The sequence below is a fragment of the Schistocerca serialis genome, chromosome 9 (assembly GCF_023864345.2).
Source record: "Schistocerca serialis cubense isolate TAMUIC-IGC-003099 chromosome 9, iqSchSeri2.2, whole genome shotgun sequence".
Lineage (NCBI taxonomy): Eukaryota > Metazoa > Arthropoda > Insecta > Orthoptera > Acrididae > Schistocerca > Schistocerca serialis.
Window position 1 is genome coordinate 49,986,970 of NC_064646.1, and position 17,251 is coordinate 50,004,220.

Sequence of the window (17,251 nt, forward strand, 5' to 3'; positions counted from 1 at the left end):
GGCTGGATGTGTGAGAAGAATGACTAACGAAGGTTGAGGTCAGGAAGGTTACAGAATGTAGAGCATATTGCAGGGAGAGTCCCCACCTGCACAATTCAGAAAAGCTGGTGTTGGTGGGATGGATCCACATGGCACAGGGTGTGAAACAGTCATTGAAATGGAGGATGCTGTGTTGCACAGAGTGCTCAGCAACAGGATGGTCTACTTGTTTCTTGGCCACAGTTTGTGGGTGGCCATTCATGCGGACAGACAGCTTGTCGGTTGTCGTGCCCACATAGAATGCAGCACAGTGTTTGCGGCTGAGCTTGTAGATTACATGACTGGTTTCACTAGTAGCTCTGCCTTTGATGGGATAGGTAATTTTTGCGAGTGGACTGGAGCAGGTGGTGGTAGGAGGATGTATGGGACAGGTCTTCCATCTGGATCTATTACAGGGATATGATAATAATAATAATAATAATAATAATAATAATAATAATTTTATTGTCTTTAAGCCATTACAGCAATAGACAAAGTCATACACATAATATGATACAGTACATACTATAAAAGAACAGAATTGTTATTAACGTTACAGTTTAATATCACAGGTCATGAAATCCTTTATATTGTAGAATCGGTTTACAACCAACCAGTCACAAAGTATTTGTTTGTATTGTTGCTCTGGTAAAGTTTGTTAAATAATTTGTGCCCCATAAGTTCATAACTGTTAACTGATTTTGACAGTCTGTGGTAGGGCGTTTCTCCTAGTGCTGTAACAATGTATATTTGCCCTGTGTTTTACTTTAGGCAAGTTCTTTTTTGTGTAGATTAAAACATAATAAATATATAGGTTTATTGCTGTCATGATTTTTTTTGAGTAAACAAAGGTTTACAATGAGCCTTGTATGGTGAGCCTGTAATTATCCTAATAGCTTTCTTTTGCAGCAATAGTATATCATGCACACAAGTGGAGTTTCCCCACAAAATAATACCATAGAATATGATGCTTTGGAAAAATGAGTAGTAAGATACTCATAATTTTCAGGTACACAGTGCATTAATCGCCTTAACAAATATATTACCGTAGACAATTTACCACTTAATATGTGGATTCCAAGAATGTTTATCATCCAAATATATACCCCTAAAGATTTAACACAACTAGGATCATCTGATGGAAACTTGTCTTTTAAACTAAATACCATCTGCTGGGTTTTGCTTTCATTAAGCAAGAACCCATTTGCTTTAAACCAGTGTGAAGCTTGCTCAATTGTCTCTGTAACACATGTTTTAAGTATACTTGAAAAAAGAGACAGCATTGGTCGTATATTTTTTACTATCACAAAATCAGTGACAGAAAATCGATTTTGCGATAGTAAAAAATATACGACCAATGCTGTCTCTTTTTTCAAGTATACCTGTTATCTGGTCGTAGTGCACAAGACAACATGGAGTCGCCAATCAACATGTTTTAAGGCTATTAAGCTCATTACTGCTATTCAGAAACGTTGTATCATCAGCATAGAGTATTGTTCTGGCTTTAATAAATGACGGCAGGTCATTTATCATTATTAGGAAAAGGAAAGGGCCCAGCACGGATCCCTGCGGAACACCTACCTTAACTTGTTCTATACTGGACATTTCTTTCCCAACATAGACGGCTTGCTTACAGTTTTGTAAATATGATTTTAATAGCTTAAGGCTGTTACCTTTAACACCATAAAAGTCCATTTTTTCGAGTAGTAGTGTATGTTCTCCACACTCAAAGGGTTTGCTTAGGTCGCAGAAAGTCACTTGAGCAAAGCATTTATCTTCAAATACTTGATGGATGTATTTAACGACATTGTCTATGGCATCAGTGGTTGACAGGTTTTTCCTAAAGCCATACTGTGATCCACTTATTAATCCTATGTTATCAAAGTAAACAGATAATTGTTGGTAAATTATGCATTCTAGAACTTCTGAAAAAACTGGGACTATGGATATTGACCTGTAACTTGAGACAGAATTTTTATCTCCTTTTTTATGTACTGGAACTACCCTAGACAGTTTAAGCTCATCAGGGAAAAAAACCCTCCAGTATACACTAGTTTATACAATATGTTAGGGCGTAAACTATACAGCCTATTACTTTCTTCAGCATGTTACAAGACAGGTCATATATGTCTACACTGTCTGATGATTTTAACTGCTTCACTGTTCTTAACACAAAACCAGGTGAGACCTCAGAAAAATTGAAAGTACTTGTGTTTGTTGATGACCTAGCAACATTTTTTGACAGTACCGTATTTACTCGAATCTAAGCCGCACTTTTTTTCCGGTTTTTGTAATCCAAAAAACCGCCTGCGGCTTAGAATCGAGTGCAAAGCAAACGGAAGTTCTGAAAAATGTTGGTAGGTGCCGCCACAACTAACTTCTGCCGTCGAATATATGTAGCGCTACACAGGCATGCTTTGTAAGCACAAAGATAAATACTGGTGCCAAAACCTCTGCGTCAGTTAATATATTTTAACAAAAAAAAGGTGGAAGATGAGCTTTTTTTCTCCGCCCCGAGTTTCGACCACTGCATTTTCATACATTATCCAACGAAGTAAATACAAATTCCGTATTGTTCATCTACGAATGTAGCAGAATTTCAATGTACTACGAAAATCCGACTGGCAAGACTGTTTGGGATGTTTGTCAATATGGCCAACTCTACGTTCTGAATTTTTTCCTACCTGTGAGAAGAGATGGTTGCTAATAGGAACCTGATGAAATGTGAATCACATGCAGTATTCTCTTCACCATAAGAATAATACGAATATAAACATGTTGCCATGTATTCTTTCGTGTTTGCTGCTATCCCATTTATATCCTGTCTGCCTAATAAACTACGAAACTAGAGTGAGACAACAGCAAACGCGGAAGAATATATATGTCGTGTCATGCCTATATTCGTATTATTCTTATGCCTAATAGTGATACAGTCAGAAATGAAGCACGGCAACTGACTAGATTTTTAAATCTAAGATGACTAATTTCTGTGCAGAATTTGATGTACTAAAGAAGCGGCCACAAAGATTTTCAAATGCAGAAAAATTTTCGCCTAACTCTCGTTCAGAACATGTTCTAACTTACGCAGTCTACTATTTTTTGTTCTTGTTGATCATTATCAAAGAAAGCAGCACTGTAAGTAACAACAAATAGCAGTCTCTTGCCATTGTTTTGCTAATGAGACGATTCCTCACTTCTTCTTCTTCTAAATTGTAAGCGCGGTAGTGCGCACAAAAGCAAGCCACGCCACGAGCGGCGACAGGCCATAAACACGCACTATCAGAATGCGACAAACAATGCATGACACAGTACAGTAATGCATTTTCAGCTTAGAGTGACGTAAACACCTACAACAAAGAAAACGACAATTATCAGATCAAAGCAATATAAGCAATCGATTCAAACCAGACGAAGCGCGTGAAAAAGGAAGGGTACCGGTATAAATACGAACGGAGCGCCTGACGCATAGCAATGGCTACCTGGTAAAGCTTGACTGCTAAGCTTACGACTCGAACCAAACTACTGTGGCTGTATCGTCATTCATTCGACCTAAATTGTTTCGATTTGGAGGTGCGGCCTAAAACTTTCCTCTCCTCTCGAATTTCGAGTCTCAAATTTCAGGTGCGGCTGAGATTCTGGAAATTTTTTTTTCCTTTATTTCGAGTCTCATTTTTCAGGTGCGGCCTAGATTCGAGTGCGGCTTAGATTCGAGTAAATATGGTAACTGTGATGAGCTGATTTCAGGTTTAATTATAGGACTTCCTACTTCCTAAACTGATTTAATAAAAAAGTCATTAAATTCCTGAGCCATGAGATAAGGGGTTAGGAGCTGGGGTTGTGTATGGATGGATGAGTATATTGTGTATGTTCGATGGATGGCGGAATACCACTGTGGGACGAGTGGGAAGGATAGTGGGCAGGACATTTCTCATTTCAGGGCAACTGAATTACATTCTTTGCCATGGCTTCGACTACCTCTCGTTCGTGCCCTGAAATGAGAGATCTTTGCAGTTCTGCCAGCCAGGTGCAGTATGACTGATTAGGCTGCTATCTGAAGAGTTCTTGCAGCACAGATCCATTGTAGCACAGTTCAAGGTCATCATAGTGCAGTTCAAGTTAATTGTAACACAACACCATCTGTGTCCACAGTGCAGTCAGTTCATTGTTATTTGTGTAACAACTCATATAATGATAACACACCACAGACAATGGCTTATTGACCAAGAATATGTCATTACAGTAACTGCACAAATCACAAGTCCAGAGAGATAAGTCAGAAAAAAGTCTGATAACCAGCAGGGTAACACACATACGCTAGGTGCAGTACATTGGCAGTATGTAAGGAGCAAATAATGGCTAGACGAGAGGAGAGTAGAGTTAAATGTCTGGATGGTCACTGCAACACTGGTGGGCAGTTTTGGTGGTGGCCTCTGATGACGATCCCCTGGCCCCGGATGGTTCGCAGTGTGCCCTGTTGCACGGGCATCATACTGGATCTGCAGCTGTGGCACCCAGCAGCCCAATAGCTGCTATTGGTGCCCTGGAATAGCTCAGAAGCTGTGACCATGCAGCTATTTATATCTGACTGCATGGTTCAGACTACACATTCATTTTCAATATTGTGGAACAAGTAGACGCTTTGGAAGCAAATAAACATTTGAACACCCTCTGTTGAACCTAATTCATACTCCATTCTTCATTAGTTGTCTCTTAACTTTTAATAAGGACCCGATGGCACGGCTAACTTGGTATGGCAGTGATACGAATTTCTTGTATGCCCTTTGCCTTGCAGTGACTAAATATCAGTTGTATAACACCATCATTGTGTCACGACTGCAAATGTGCAGTAAGGTATTATGATGTAAATACATATTTATTTCATTTTTTCTTTGAAACAATTATGTTTCTCTGTTGTGCATAACATGTCTGTGCTTAATTAAAAGAATGAATTATTAGTGTTAATGCTATTGCAATAAGGCTATCAGTAGCAAGTGAATGCTTTTGTTTGGTAAAAGGTCTAGTGTTGTCATTAAATTTGACAGTAAATTATTTTTATATGGGGGCCCAAAAATTAATTATTTCAACATTTTTAACAAAAAATTGGCAGCCTTTTGATTTTACTACATGTTGTTGTAAATGTAATTCTACATGTTCTCAGATTGCTTTACCTTCATGCACAGGTTCAAGTGTTGCACATTAAACATTCAACATAATATGGGATTTGAAAGACACCTTTGCAGTGTACAAAAATGATTTATTATTGAAAGCATGTGAGTGTTGTATACAAGAGTTGTGGTGGATATTCATATTTTTTGGCGTTTTTAGTTTCAGATAGACAAGCCACGAAGAAGGTGCCAGTGAAACAGGCACAAGAAGTGGGAGAAGCTAGTGGTGCATCTGCAGTGGCTTCTGCTACCCATCCTGCACGAGAGCAAAGAGTTGCTGAACGTCTGCCTGAAGCTTTGCCACGTCATCCACCCATTCAGGAAGCTGGGGCAGCTCAGTTACCACAGCAGAGAGCACCACCAGTGGCATATCCCTCAGATCAAACTGCATTTCCTCCTCAACGTGGCCGAGGTTACAGTTACGGCCGAGGTCAAGATCGTGGCCACGGCCACGGTCGCGGCCGTGCTCGTGGCCGTGGTGGCGATTACGGGCACGATGGTAGTGACAGGAGACCGTTTTCCCCACAACAGGAGGCTGCGCAGCAAGTGGCTGCTGCTCAGCCGGGTAGTGTGCCGCCTCATCAGTGGCAGCAACGCCAGCAGTCGCAGCAGCAGTACTGGTCACAGACACCTGCTCAGGAATGGCGAGGGAGAGGTAGAGGAAGAGGTGGAGGGAGAGGGAGAGGCACTCCTCAAGCATTCTCACCAACAGGAGACACTTTCCAAACTCGGGGTGCACCTGGTGCCAGGGAATCGGCCTTTGCTCCTAGCAGTGCACCACCTGGGCTGCCACAGCAGCAGGGACCACTGCCTGCACAGCAGATGCAGCATAGTGGACCACCTCATCAGCAACAGCAGAGACCACCACATGAACAGCAAATGCAACCCAGGGAGCGACCTCTACAACAGCAGCAGAGACCACCATCTGCACAGCAAATGCATGTGGAGGGAGCACATCAGCAGACACCTAGGCAGCAGCAGCCACAGAGCCAAAAAGGTGAGACGCTCTCTTATTCAGTTGAAAAATAACTTGCAGATTCTTTCTTTGAGTTTCTCTAATCAGATGTTTTATGCACTTTTATGTGGTAGCAAGCCTAAACCAGTATCGTCTTATAGAAATAACAGCCCTCAGTTGCAAATCGGACGGTTTATTAAAACTCCTTTACCATGGTTTCCATGTTTATAAAAATGTCTTCTTCAGAAAGAAAATATTGACGACCTAAGCAAGTTAACAGTAAAACACACACACACACACACACACACACACACACACACACACACAGGTGCAATCGTATCTCATTGTGATTACAAATACATATTCAGATTAATCAAGTAGAAGTTGTGACAGAGGTACATTAAAATATAGCAGAAATGTGTTGTAAGTACAAAATTTCACATCTATGTGGAATTAAAACATGCACAACATGGTTATTGTCATTTGCTTCTTCCTCACCAATTGTGTGTGTGTGTGTGTGTTTACTTTCAGAATAGTTTCCTCCTTGAATAAAATTTCTAAATATATGTATATTATGTAGTAAATAAGCTTTGTTGTGTAGTAATTTTGTAAAATAGAATGGAAACTCACAATATTCAAATATAATGTTGGATTCAGTAGTCAAATCAGTGTTGCAGGTTACAGTTGCTACTGTTCAGTTGTTTAGTGCTCATTTAGGGGAATATGCTTTCAGCAAAGTATAGAACTCTATAAGTGTCATTGTTCACCAGTGTTCATTCCAGAGTGTTTCAGATGCAGTAGAGCTCCAGTAATTCAAGCTACTCAGGGCTGAGACTACCTCGGCTTACAAAACACTCATGTAATACAGAAGTATCACTAAATCAATGGGAATCATTAATAAATATTTAATGAGCACAAAAATGATTAAAAAATAAATAAGTAAGCAATATAGTATATACATGTGTTATATGTACATATATGGGCACTCATTTCCAAGTTACAAAACTATAAGTTACATTATAAAGAAATGTCCATAGTCCTTTGTTTTAAAACAACCTCTTTTTTTTAAGCAGCAATGTCACGCCCACCTTCCACGAAGCACGGTATCAGTTGGAGTAGCTTCCACTCACTGTTCGATATAACACAATGCCACATGTAGCACTGCCAAAGCCCCGGTGTGAGTGATCGCTGTTACGGTTTCTTCAGGCAATTCCTTGTTGTACATACAATAAAAGTTTGCTAATGTTCTAGAATGTGTACGATATTTTTACTTAGGTGCACTGTATTTTAATGACCACTGTTGCTGAGTAGGCTCAACAGTAGGATTAACAATAAGGATGGTACGTACTGTACAACTGATTGTCAAGCTGTCACAATTAGTGAAGTGTTGACAAAGAATGAGCAAGCAAAACATAATGTTACCTGTCCATCTGTAATAGAAATGCATTACAAATCTGAGCCCAAGGTTATTTCTGTGCATTATGAACAAAAAAGTGACATTATAAATCTTGTCTAACCATACATTTTATGTTTACATGATTTACAGTATTTTTAAACAAAGTTTGGATTATTTGTTGCAGTAGATCCCATGTGAATCACTTTGAGGTGATTTTCACTGCGCTCTCAATATTAAAGCCACCCACTGTACAGGGTCTTCAGATCTCACAAAATATGCTGTAACAGACCAGACGAAAACTACTCAAATGGCATTTCTCAGGTGGAATGAGGCAAAAGTATTGCCAATGGAGTCAATAAAACTCATAAAATCACTACACTGTGTAGTGATACTAATTCTTGATAAAAAATTATATTTTTGGGTTTTCTAGGAAGAGAATCCATCTTTATAATTGTTATTTATTTCCACACTATTACTTTATAACAGAATAGTTGTGACCAGCTTCAGAAAGTAGCTCATGAAAGGTAAAATCATAAGTGAGCAGTAGTTTTACTGACTGCAGTTAGGTAATTGGTTGTTTTTGGATTATGGCACATAACAGAATGGTCATTAGGGGTCAAACAAGTATCTCACATGAATGGAACAACAGCACCATTATTACCTGCAACAGGCAGAAGATGTGCCTTGTTAGTGATGCACAGTTTTCTATATTTTGACTGAGAAACTTGTAGCGCAGTGTTCTTCTTCAGCACATGAGTGTAAAAATTGGCACAGAAACAGCTAAGTAAAAAACCTGTTCAAGTTGCACGTTTATTTATATGGAATATTGACTTCCAAATTTTTCTTTGTGTGAGACTGTGTGTGCTGATTTGAAATTCTGGGTTGGTATATTTTACAGTTTGTGTCATGTCTGCATAATCTTTCACTGATGGTACCAATATTCATTTATATTATGATATATTGTGAAATTCGAACATTTGCGAATGCCATGATAAACTGCTACTGTTATTGTCATCTGTAGGCTTAAACTTAATTGTTTTTGAGAACGGTAGGTTTATTCTTGTTCAGAACAGTTGTTGTCTAATTTCTTTGTATAAGTATGTGAGAAATAGATAATTTTTGAGAATTTCCAGATGATTACAAAAATGTTTTTCGTAAATTACCAGTACAAATGTTTTTGGATAATGTATTTCGTAACAAATCAGCATTTGTGATTCATAGTTAATGACAAATAATAGATCACCCTGAATTTAATTGTCTATCAACGAAAAGAAATAAGCATTTTTGAGAATTTTTGGAAGTTACTTGGTCTGTGCATAGTCTAATTTGTAGTAAATCAGCATTTGTGATTTAGTTATTTAGCAGATATTCTAACTAACATATTGTGTTACATCTAATTTTTTGATAAAGAGGATTATATATTATCTACATTTATCATAAATTAACTGTACTTTCTAGTTTGCTAATATCCGTAATTCACCTCAAAAAGTTTTAGGAAATTCAGATTTTACTGTTGCCTTAGTTGAAATCTCATTTTGTGTATTTCCTTCATTTCTTATAGGGAATTAATAGTTTTTGAGACCAACAGACGTAAAAGATAATCTGCAAACTTAGTTCAAAGTTAATTGTTCACTGCCCTGTAATACACTGCAACAGCCAAAATGCTGCTCTCAAACACGGGACGAGTTACTTGATTTTCGTAAGCAGCTGGAAATTGCCCTGACTGCTGTCAAACAATTGGCAGCTGCTGCAAATCAGTGTGTTGGAAGAGCTCCTGAGAGTCGTATACCAGTACCAGAGCTACCTCAAGTACCATCCTCTCCTGTGGGTCCTGTCTCCTCTGCAGAGAGTATGGGGTCCATCATTACTCGTCCGCTTAGAGGCGAGTGGCATTACAATGGTAGATCTTGGCATTCTGTGCAGTGTTGATGGGAACGAGGAGAGCTCTGGGCATTATACCGATCCCCCCTAGCAAACAAGTTTGAGGTGCTGTCTTTCACTGAACCTAAAACTGAAACTGAGTCAGTGGAACTCACTTCACCTAATTTGGGAAAATCTGTTCTGTCCTAATTTGGGAAAATCTGTTCTGTCCAGTGTCAAGAGTAGGCAAATGCAAAAGAATGGGGATTTATTGTATAAATAAGAGAAATCAGGTCTTGCACAGAAAAATTTAAGTGCTCGTTTTTCCCGTGTGCCATTCCAGAGTGTAATGGTTGAGAGACAGCTTGAAGGTGGTTCATTGAACCCTCTGCCGGGCACTTTATTGTGAATAGCAGAATAATCATGTAGATATATTAACCATCAGCAGTTCAAACGTATGGCGAACGATGCTACTCTTTAGGGAAATGGCTGTGAGGGACAAGAAAGGACACCAGGTGCACTCAGTGTATATTCCAGAGGCCTCATTAAACTTGTTGAAGAAGCTACTCCGGCAACCATTTAGGGAACAGGGTGCAAGCAACTGCAGATTGTGGTGCACTTTGGAACAAACTATCTTTGTCATCTAGACTCCGAGGTGACACTTGGATTTTTCCAGCGCCGCCTTGCGGTTCTGGGGGTTAGAATAGGCCCGACATATTCCTGCCTGTCGTACGAGGCGACTGAAAGGAGTTTCACAAGTTTTGGCCTTTATGTGATGGTCCCCTGTAGGGTTTGGCCTCCATTCTTCAAAATTTTTCCAAAGAGTGAGCCAATTGGGGAAGGGCACCTTACAAGGTGCATCGTGTCCATTGTGCATTGAGATCTTTAGCCCACTTTCTCGTTGTTGCATTGCCAGCCCATTCTCCATCTCTTGGGCGAGGACTTCTTCCTGGATGTGTTTTCCACCATGCATTATGCAGTGCCGATTTCTGTGTTGACGATGACTGTGGGCTTCTTTGCACAGCACGGTAGCCAGTCTGTTGTGGTGGGGCTGCCATGTACCCTGTCGGTTGTAGCCCCGTGACAACACAGGGATCGCTCGGCTGATGCCTGCGCCGTTAACTCCCCACGTATGCCAAGGGGTAGATGCCCATCACCCTGGGGCATCGGGACTCCCGGCAAAGACCATCCTGCCAGGTGGCCTTTGCTGAGGCTGCGTGGCGCCCGTGGGGAGAGCCCTTGGTCGGAGTGGATGGCATCGGGGCGGATGACATGCAATGAAGCTTAGTCCATCATCTCTTGCTGGTGGTGAAACACCAGCAGTCTCTAAGCTATCACGAGCTCAATTCAATGCACTGAAGTATGACCCCAAATCGTTCCTCCCTGGCCACACCATGGGAGGAATGTCAGGTTAAGGATGGCAGCAGATCTTATTTGCCCCTGTACCTTGTATGTTCGAGAGCTGATGGGGACCCTTTCATGACGATGAAGCCTCAGTTTTTAGGTGAGCATTTAGAGGACAAGTTTGGGGAGGTGGAGGGCTTGTCCAAAATGAGATCTGGGTCAGTCTTGATCAAAACAGCATCCTCTGCCCAGTCGCGGGAGTTACTCGCTTGTGAAAGGCTGGGGGATATTTCTGTAACCATCAAGCTTAAATATGGTCCAGGGTATCATATTTCACAAGGACCTTCTTTTGCAGTCTGACGATGAGCTGCACGCCAATTGAGAGCGGCTAAGTGTAGATTTCGCCCGGCGTGTCCACCGGGGTCCGAAGGATAATCAGGTTGCCACTGGTGCCTTCATCTTGGCCTTTGAGGATGATTAATTGCCCGAGAAGGTCAAGGTGATGGTCTACCGGTGTGATGTAAAGCCGTATATCCCTCCCCTGATGTGGTGCTTTAAGTGCAGGAAGTTCGGCAATATGTCTACTCACTGTACTTCCAGCGTCACATGCCGAGATTGCGAATGCGCATCACATCCCAATACTCCATGTTCCCCACCTCCCATCTGTGTCAACTGTGGAGAGCACCATTCGCCTTGCTCACCTGACTGCAGGATTCTCCAGAAAGAAAGGAAAATCATGGAGTACAAGACCCTGGACAGACTGACCTACACTGAGGCTAAGAGAAAATTTGAACGCCTGCATCCTGTGCGTATGACATCATCTTACGCTGCCACTACAACAGTTGTGGCACCATCATCTCCGCCAACCCAGGTCACCTCTCAGAGCTGAAAGACTACACCTGCCCCCTTGATGGTGGGGGGCATTTTCCTCCCCGTTGCTCCTGCACCACCTACTTCAGGAGCAACACCCCCCCCCCCCCCCTCAAATCATCAATTACATCAATCTTCTTCGGCTTCTCTTGCTAGGAAGGGGTCTCTTGGTTCACTCCCTTCCCAGGTTTCTCCTAGTGGGAAAGACAACACCCGCCAGTAGCTGAAGAGCCCAAAAGCAGCTGGTTGTAAGGCCTCACGCTCATCCTCAGTAGTGGAGACTGAGCCAGTGAAGTCCTCCCAGCCAGAGAAACCCAAGGAGCAGCGAGAGAAATCCAAAAAGGAAACCCCTAAGACCAAGGAAATTGCGGTGGCACCCACACCACCGCTACCTACAAGCTCTGCGGCTGAGGATGGGGTGGAGATTTTGGTGTCCGCTGAGGAACTAGATCTCGCCAGACCCTCAGACACAATGGATATTGACTGCTCAGGCAATAAATCGATGGCAGCAGGTGACTCTCAGGTGTAAACTGCCTCATCGAATGTTCCACGCCTTCCCAGTCTCACGATGCCATCCTCCAGTGGAATTGCGGCGGTTTTTTCCACAGCCTGGGTGAGCTACGGCAGCTGTTAAGCTTTACACCTGCTCTCTGCATTGCCCGCCAGGAAACCTGGTTTCCAGCAGTGCAGGCCCTGCCCTCGGTAGCTGTAAGGGATATTACAGGAACTGTAGAGACTATAACCGAGTGTCAGGTGGAGTTTGCGTTTATGTCCTAAACTCAGTCTGTAGTGAACATGGTCTGTAGTGAACACGTGCCCCTTCAAACCCCTCTTGAAGCTGTGACAGGCAGAATAAGGACGACGCATGACATAACTGTCTGCAATGTATATCTTCCTCCACATGCCACAGTACCCCTGAATGTATTAGCTGCACTGATTGATCAACTCCCTAAACCTTTCCTACTTCAGGGAGATTTTAATGCCCATAACCCCTTGTGGCATGGTACCATGCTTACTGGCCGATCCAGAGATGTCGAAACTTTACTGATGGAATTCGACCTCTAAATACTGGGGCCGCCACACATTTCGGTGCGGCTCACGGTAGTTACTCGGCCATTGATTTATCAATTTGCAGCCCCGGACTTCTCCCATCGATCCACTGGAGAGCACATGACGACTTGTGTGGTAGTGACCACTTCCCCGTCTTTCTGTCACTGCCCCAGCGTCAGGCACATGGACGCCTGCCTAGATGGGCTTTGAACAAGGTGGACTGGGGAACTTTCACCTCTGCAGTCACCGCTGAATTTCCTCCACACGGTAATTTTGATGTGATGGTTGAGCAGGTTACTAGCACAATTGTTTCTGCAGCAGAAAATGCAATCCCTCATTCTTTAGGGTGCCCATGGCGTAAGGCAGTCGCTAGAAGTTGCTGAAGCAATTAAGGAGTGTCGGCAAACTCTAGAGCGGTATAAGCAGCACCCTTCCCTGGAGCAACTCATAGCATTTATACGGCTCTGTGCCCGTGTTCGCTACCTTATGAAACAAATGGAAGAAGGAGTGTTGGGAGAGAGAGGTCTCCACCATTGGGTGCCGTACATCACCTTTCCAAGTCTGGGCAAAGATCAAACGTCTTTTTGGGTACCAGGCCCCAACAGCTTCCCTGGTGTTACCATAAGTGGCGAGTTATGTACTGATGCAAACGCGATTGCCGAGCACTTTGATTGAGCCTCTGCATTGGAGAATTACCTCCCAGCCTTTCGCTCTCTCAAACGGAGGCTGGAAGGGAAAGTCCTCTCATTCACTACACGCTGCAGTGAATCCTATAACACCCCATTTACAGTGGGAGCTCCTCAGTGCCCTTGCACATTGCCCCGACATAGCTCATGGGCCAGATTGGATCCACAGTCAGATGATTAAACATCTCTCATCTGACTACAAGCGGCATCTCCTTGTCATCTTCAATCGTATCTGGTGTGATGATGTCTTTCCATTGCAGTGGTGGGAGAGCACCATCATTCTGGTGAACAAACCCGATAAAAACTGCTTGATGTGGATAGCTATCGGCCCATCAGCCTCACCAACGTTGTTTGTAAGCTGCTGGAACGTATGGTGTGTCCTGGGTTGGGTCCTGGAGTCACGTGGCTTGCTGGCTCCATGTCAGGGCGGCTTCCGCCTGGGTCGCTCTGCCACTGATAATCTTGCATCGGTTGAGTCTACCATCCGAACAGCCTTTTCCAGATGGCAGCACCTGATTGCTGTCTTCTTTGACTTACATAAAGCATACGATGTGACTTGGCTACGTCATATCCTTTCCACATTGTATGAGTGGGGTGTCCGGGGACCACTCCCGATTTTTATCCAAAACTTCCTGTAGCTTTGTACTTTCCGTGTCCAAGTTGGTGTGACTCCCATGGTTCCATCCGTATCCAGGAGAATGGAGTCCCACACGCCTCTGTATTGAGTATCTCTCTATTTTTAGTGGCCATTAACGGTCTAGCAACGGCTGTCGGGCCCTCCGTCTCACCTTCTCTGTATGCAGACGACTTCTGCATTTGGTACCGCTGCTCCAGTACTGTTGCTGCTGAGCGGCACCTCCAGGGAGCCATCCACAAGGAGCAGTCGTGGGCTCTAGCCCACAGCTTCCAGTTTTCAGCCGCAAAGTCGTGTGTCATGCACTTTTGTTGGCATCGTACCGTTCATCCTGAACCCACACTTTATCTTAATGACGATCCGCACACTGTAGTGGAGACATGTCAATTCGTAGGACTGGTTTTCGATGCTCGATTGACTTGGCTCCCTCATCTTCGTCAGCTTAAGCAGAAGTGCTGAAAGCACCTCAATGCCCTCTGTTGCCTGAGCAACACCAATTGTGGTGCAGGTCGTTGTATGCTGCTGCAGCTCTACAGAGCCCTTGTCTAAATCCCGAATTGACTATGGGAATGTGGTTTATGGTTCAGCAGTGCCTTCAGCATTGCATTTACTCGACCCTGTGCACCACTGTGGGGTTCGATTCGCGACAGGAGCTTTTAGGATGAGTCCGGTGACCAGTGAACTGGTGGAGGCTGGTGTCCCTCCACTGCAGATCAGACGTGCGCAGCTGCTCGCCAGTTACACAGCACACATTCATAGCTCCCCGGAGCATCCGAATTACTGTCTAATTTTTCTGCCTGCGGCAGCCCATCTCCCACATCGGCGGCCCAGATCGGCGCTAACAATTGCGGTTTGTGTGTGGTCCCTTCTCTCCGAACTTTACCAACTTTACTTGTGGTCCATTCACGTACGCCTCCATGGTGTACGCCTTGGCCGCAGCTTTGTCTGGACCTTCTGCACGGCCCTAAGGACTCCGTTAACCCTGCCGCTCTCTGCTGTCACTTCCTCTCGATTCTTGGCGTTTTCCGGGGCTCTGAAGTGGTTTACACCGACGGCTCAATGGCTGATGGTCACATTGGCTTTGCATATGTTCATGGAGGACATGTTGAGCAGCACTCCTTGCCAGTTGGCTGCAGTGTTTTCACTGCAGAGCTAGCGGCGATATCTCGTGCTCTTGAGTACATCCGATCATGCCCTGGTGAGTCATTTCTCCTGTGTACTGACTCATTGAGCAACCTACAAGCTATCGACCAGTGCTACCCTTGCCACCCCCTGGTAGCGTCCATTCAGGAGTCCATCTATGCCCTGGAACAGTCCTACCATTCGGTGGTGTTTGTGTGGACCCCAGGACACGTCGGAATCCCCAGCAACGAACTTGCCGACAGGCTGGCGAAACAGGCGACGCGGAAACTGCTTCTGGAGATGGGCATCTCCGAAGCTGACCTGCATTCTGTCTTACACCACAGGGTTTTCTGTCTTTGGGAGACAGAATGGCATAACAGCACGCTCAACAAACTGCGTGTCATTAAGGAGACTAGGAATGTGTGGAAGTCTTCCATGCAGGCCTCTCGCAGGGAATCAGTTGTCCTTCTGCCGGCTCCGCATTGGCCATACGTGGCTAATGCACGGTTACCTACTCCGTTGCGAGGAGCCACCTCAGTGTCGCTGTGGCTCCCAAATGACGGTCGTCCACATCTTGCTGGACTGCCCACTTTTAGCGGCTCTGCGGCAGACTTTTAACTTTCCCAGCACCCTGCCTTCGGTGTTGGGCAATAATGCCTCCACAGCAGCTTTAGTTTTACAATTTATCCATGAGAGTGGGTTTTATACTTCTATGTATGTTTTAGCGCATGTCCTTTGTCCCTCCATGTCCTCCACCCTAGTGCTTTTAGGGTGGAGGTCTTAATGTGTTGCAGAGTGGCTGGCTTTCCCTTTTTATTCTCATGGTTGGCCAGCCACTGTAGTCTGCTTTCATGTTTTATTCCCTCCTGTTTCTAGCGTCTCTCTCTTGTTTTCTTGTCCTCTTTTGTTCCTTTTAGTATTCGTTGCCTTCCCTTTGTTCTTGTGGATTTTCCTTTCTTTCCGTTTTGTGTTATATGTTTTGTCCATTTTATTCTCACCCTTGCGGCATTGTTTTATTAGGAACAAGGGACCGATGACCTCGTAGTTTGGTCCCTTCTCTCTCTTTAAACCAACCAACCAGCCATCTTTTCAACGACCAGCAGAGAAGGTTCAGAAGACCAGCCTTGTGCATGGAGTTTCAACAAAGCTCACAGTTTGCAGCATTGGGGCCTGAACTGATCATGGCCCCTTGGTGCTTAGATGAGTGGAAGGACTGAACCAGAGACTTTGAAAATTCTGAGAGAAAATAGGCTGTGACTTCCTGGACTAGTGTGATAGGATTGAGAACTGTAGGGTGTCCCTAACTAGGTCAGGTGTGCACTACACATCAGAGGCTGTGCTACCCAAGTAGCTGACAGTGTGTGGGGTGCACTTAAGGATTTTTCGTAATAGGGAGCTCTCCATTCAATCCAGGTAATGACAGCTGTAGGAAACCTGGAAGTATCAGTGCTAGAAGGAAAGAAATGCCTTCCACAGGTGAGAGTATTAAAATCATGGTGGTTAACTGTCAGAGCATTCACAAAAAAATGGTAGAGTTTGATGCGCTCCTGAAAAGCATTGATGCTCACATAATACAGGGTACACAAAAGCTGATTGAAACCCGAAACCAATAGGAGTGAGATTTAGGGGGGAAATTTTAAGTTTATGTCAAAAGGATAGGCTAATGGGAAATGGAGCTGGTGTAGTCGCAGTTGACTAGAAACTCAAATCCTGCATGTGAAATTCTGTGGGTAAGGCTCAGTATCAGGTGTGGGCATAAAATGGTAATTGGATCCTTTTGTTGCCCACCAGACTCGTCTCTTGATGTAACCAAAAACTTAAAGAAAATGTTAGTTCACTTGTATGTAAGTTCCCCAATCATACTGTAATCATCAATGGAGACTTTAATCATTCAAAAAATCAATTGGGAAAATTACAGTTTTGTTAGAAAGACATCCCGAGAAACAATATTAAATGCATTCTCTGCAAACTACCTAGAACACGTAGTTTGGAACCCCACTTGAGGTGGAAATGTATTGGATGTAATGACAACAAATAAATGTCACCTCTTTGAGGATGTCCACATCAAAACTGGTATCAGTGATCAAGATGCAGTTGTGGCAACAGCGATTACCAATGTACAAACGGCAACTAAAATGAGCAGGATGTTAT

General features: G+C 43.6%; 1 protein-coding gene across 1 annotated transcript in view; it reads left to right on the forward strand.

Annotated features, from left to right (window-relative positions):
• Positions 1-17,251, forward strand: part of LOC126418826 (protein argonaute-2-like) — a 341,336-nt gene that overhangs the window by 47,216 nt on the left and 276,869 nt on the right. Inside the window, exon 4 of the mRNA XM_050085806.1 lies at positions 5,344-6,180. Coding sequence (XP_049941763.1) covers positions 5,344-6,180 — 837 coding nt within the window. The remainder of the gene's footprint in view (positions 1-5,343; positions 6,181-17,251) is intronic.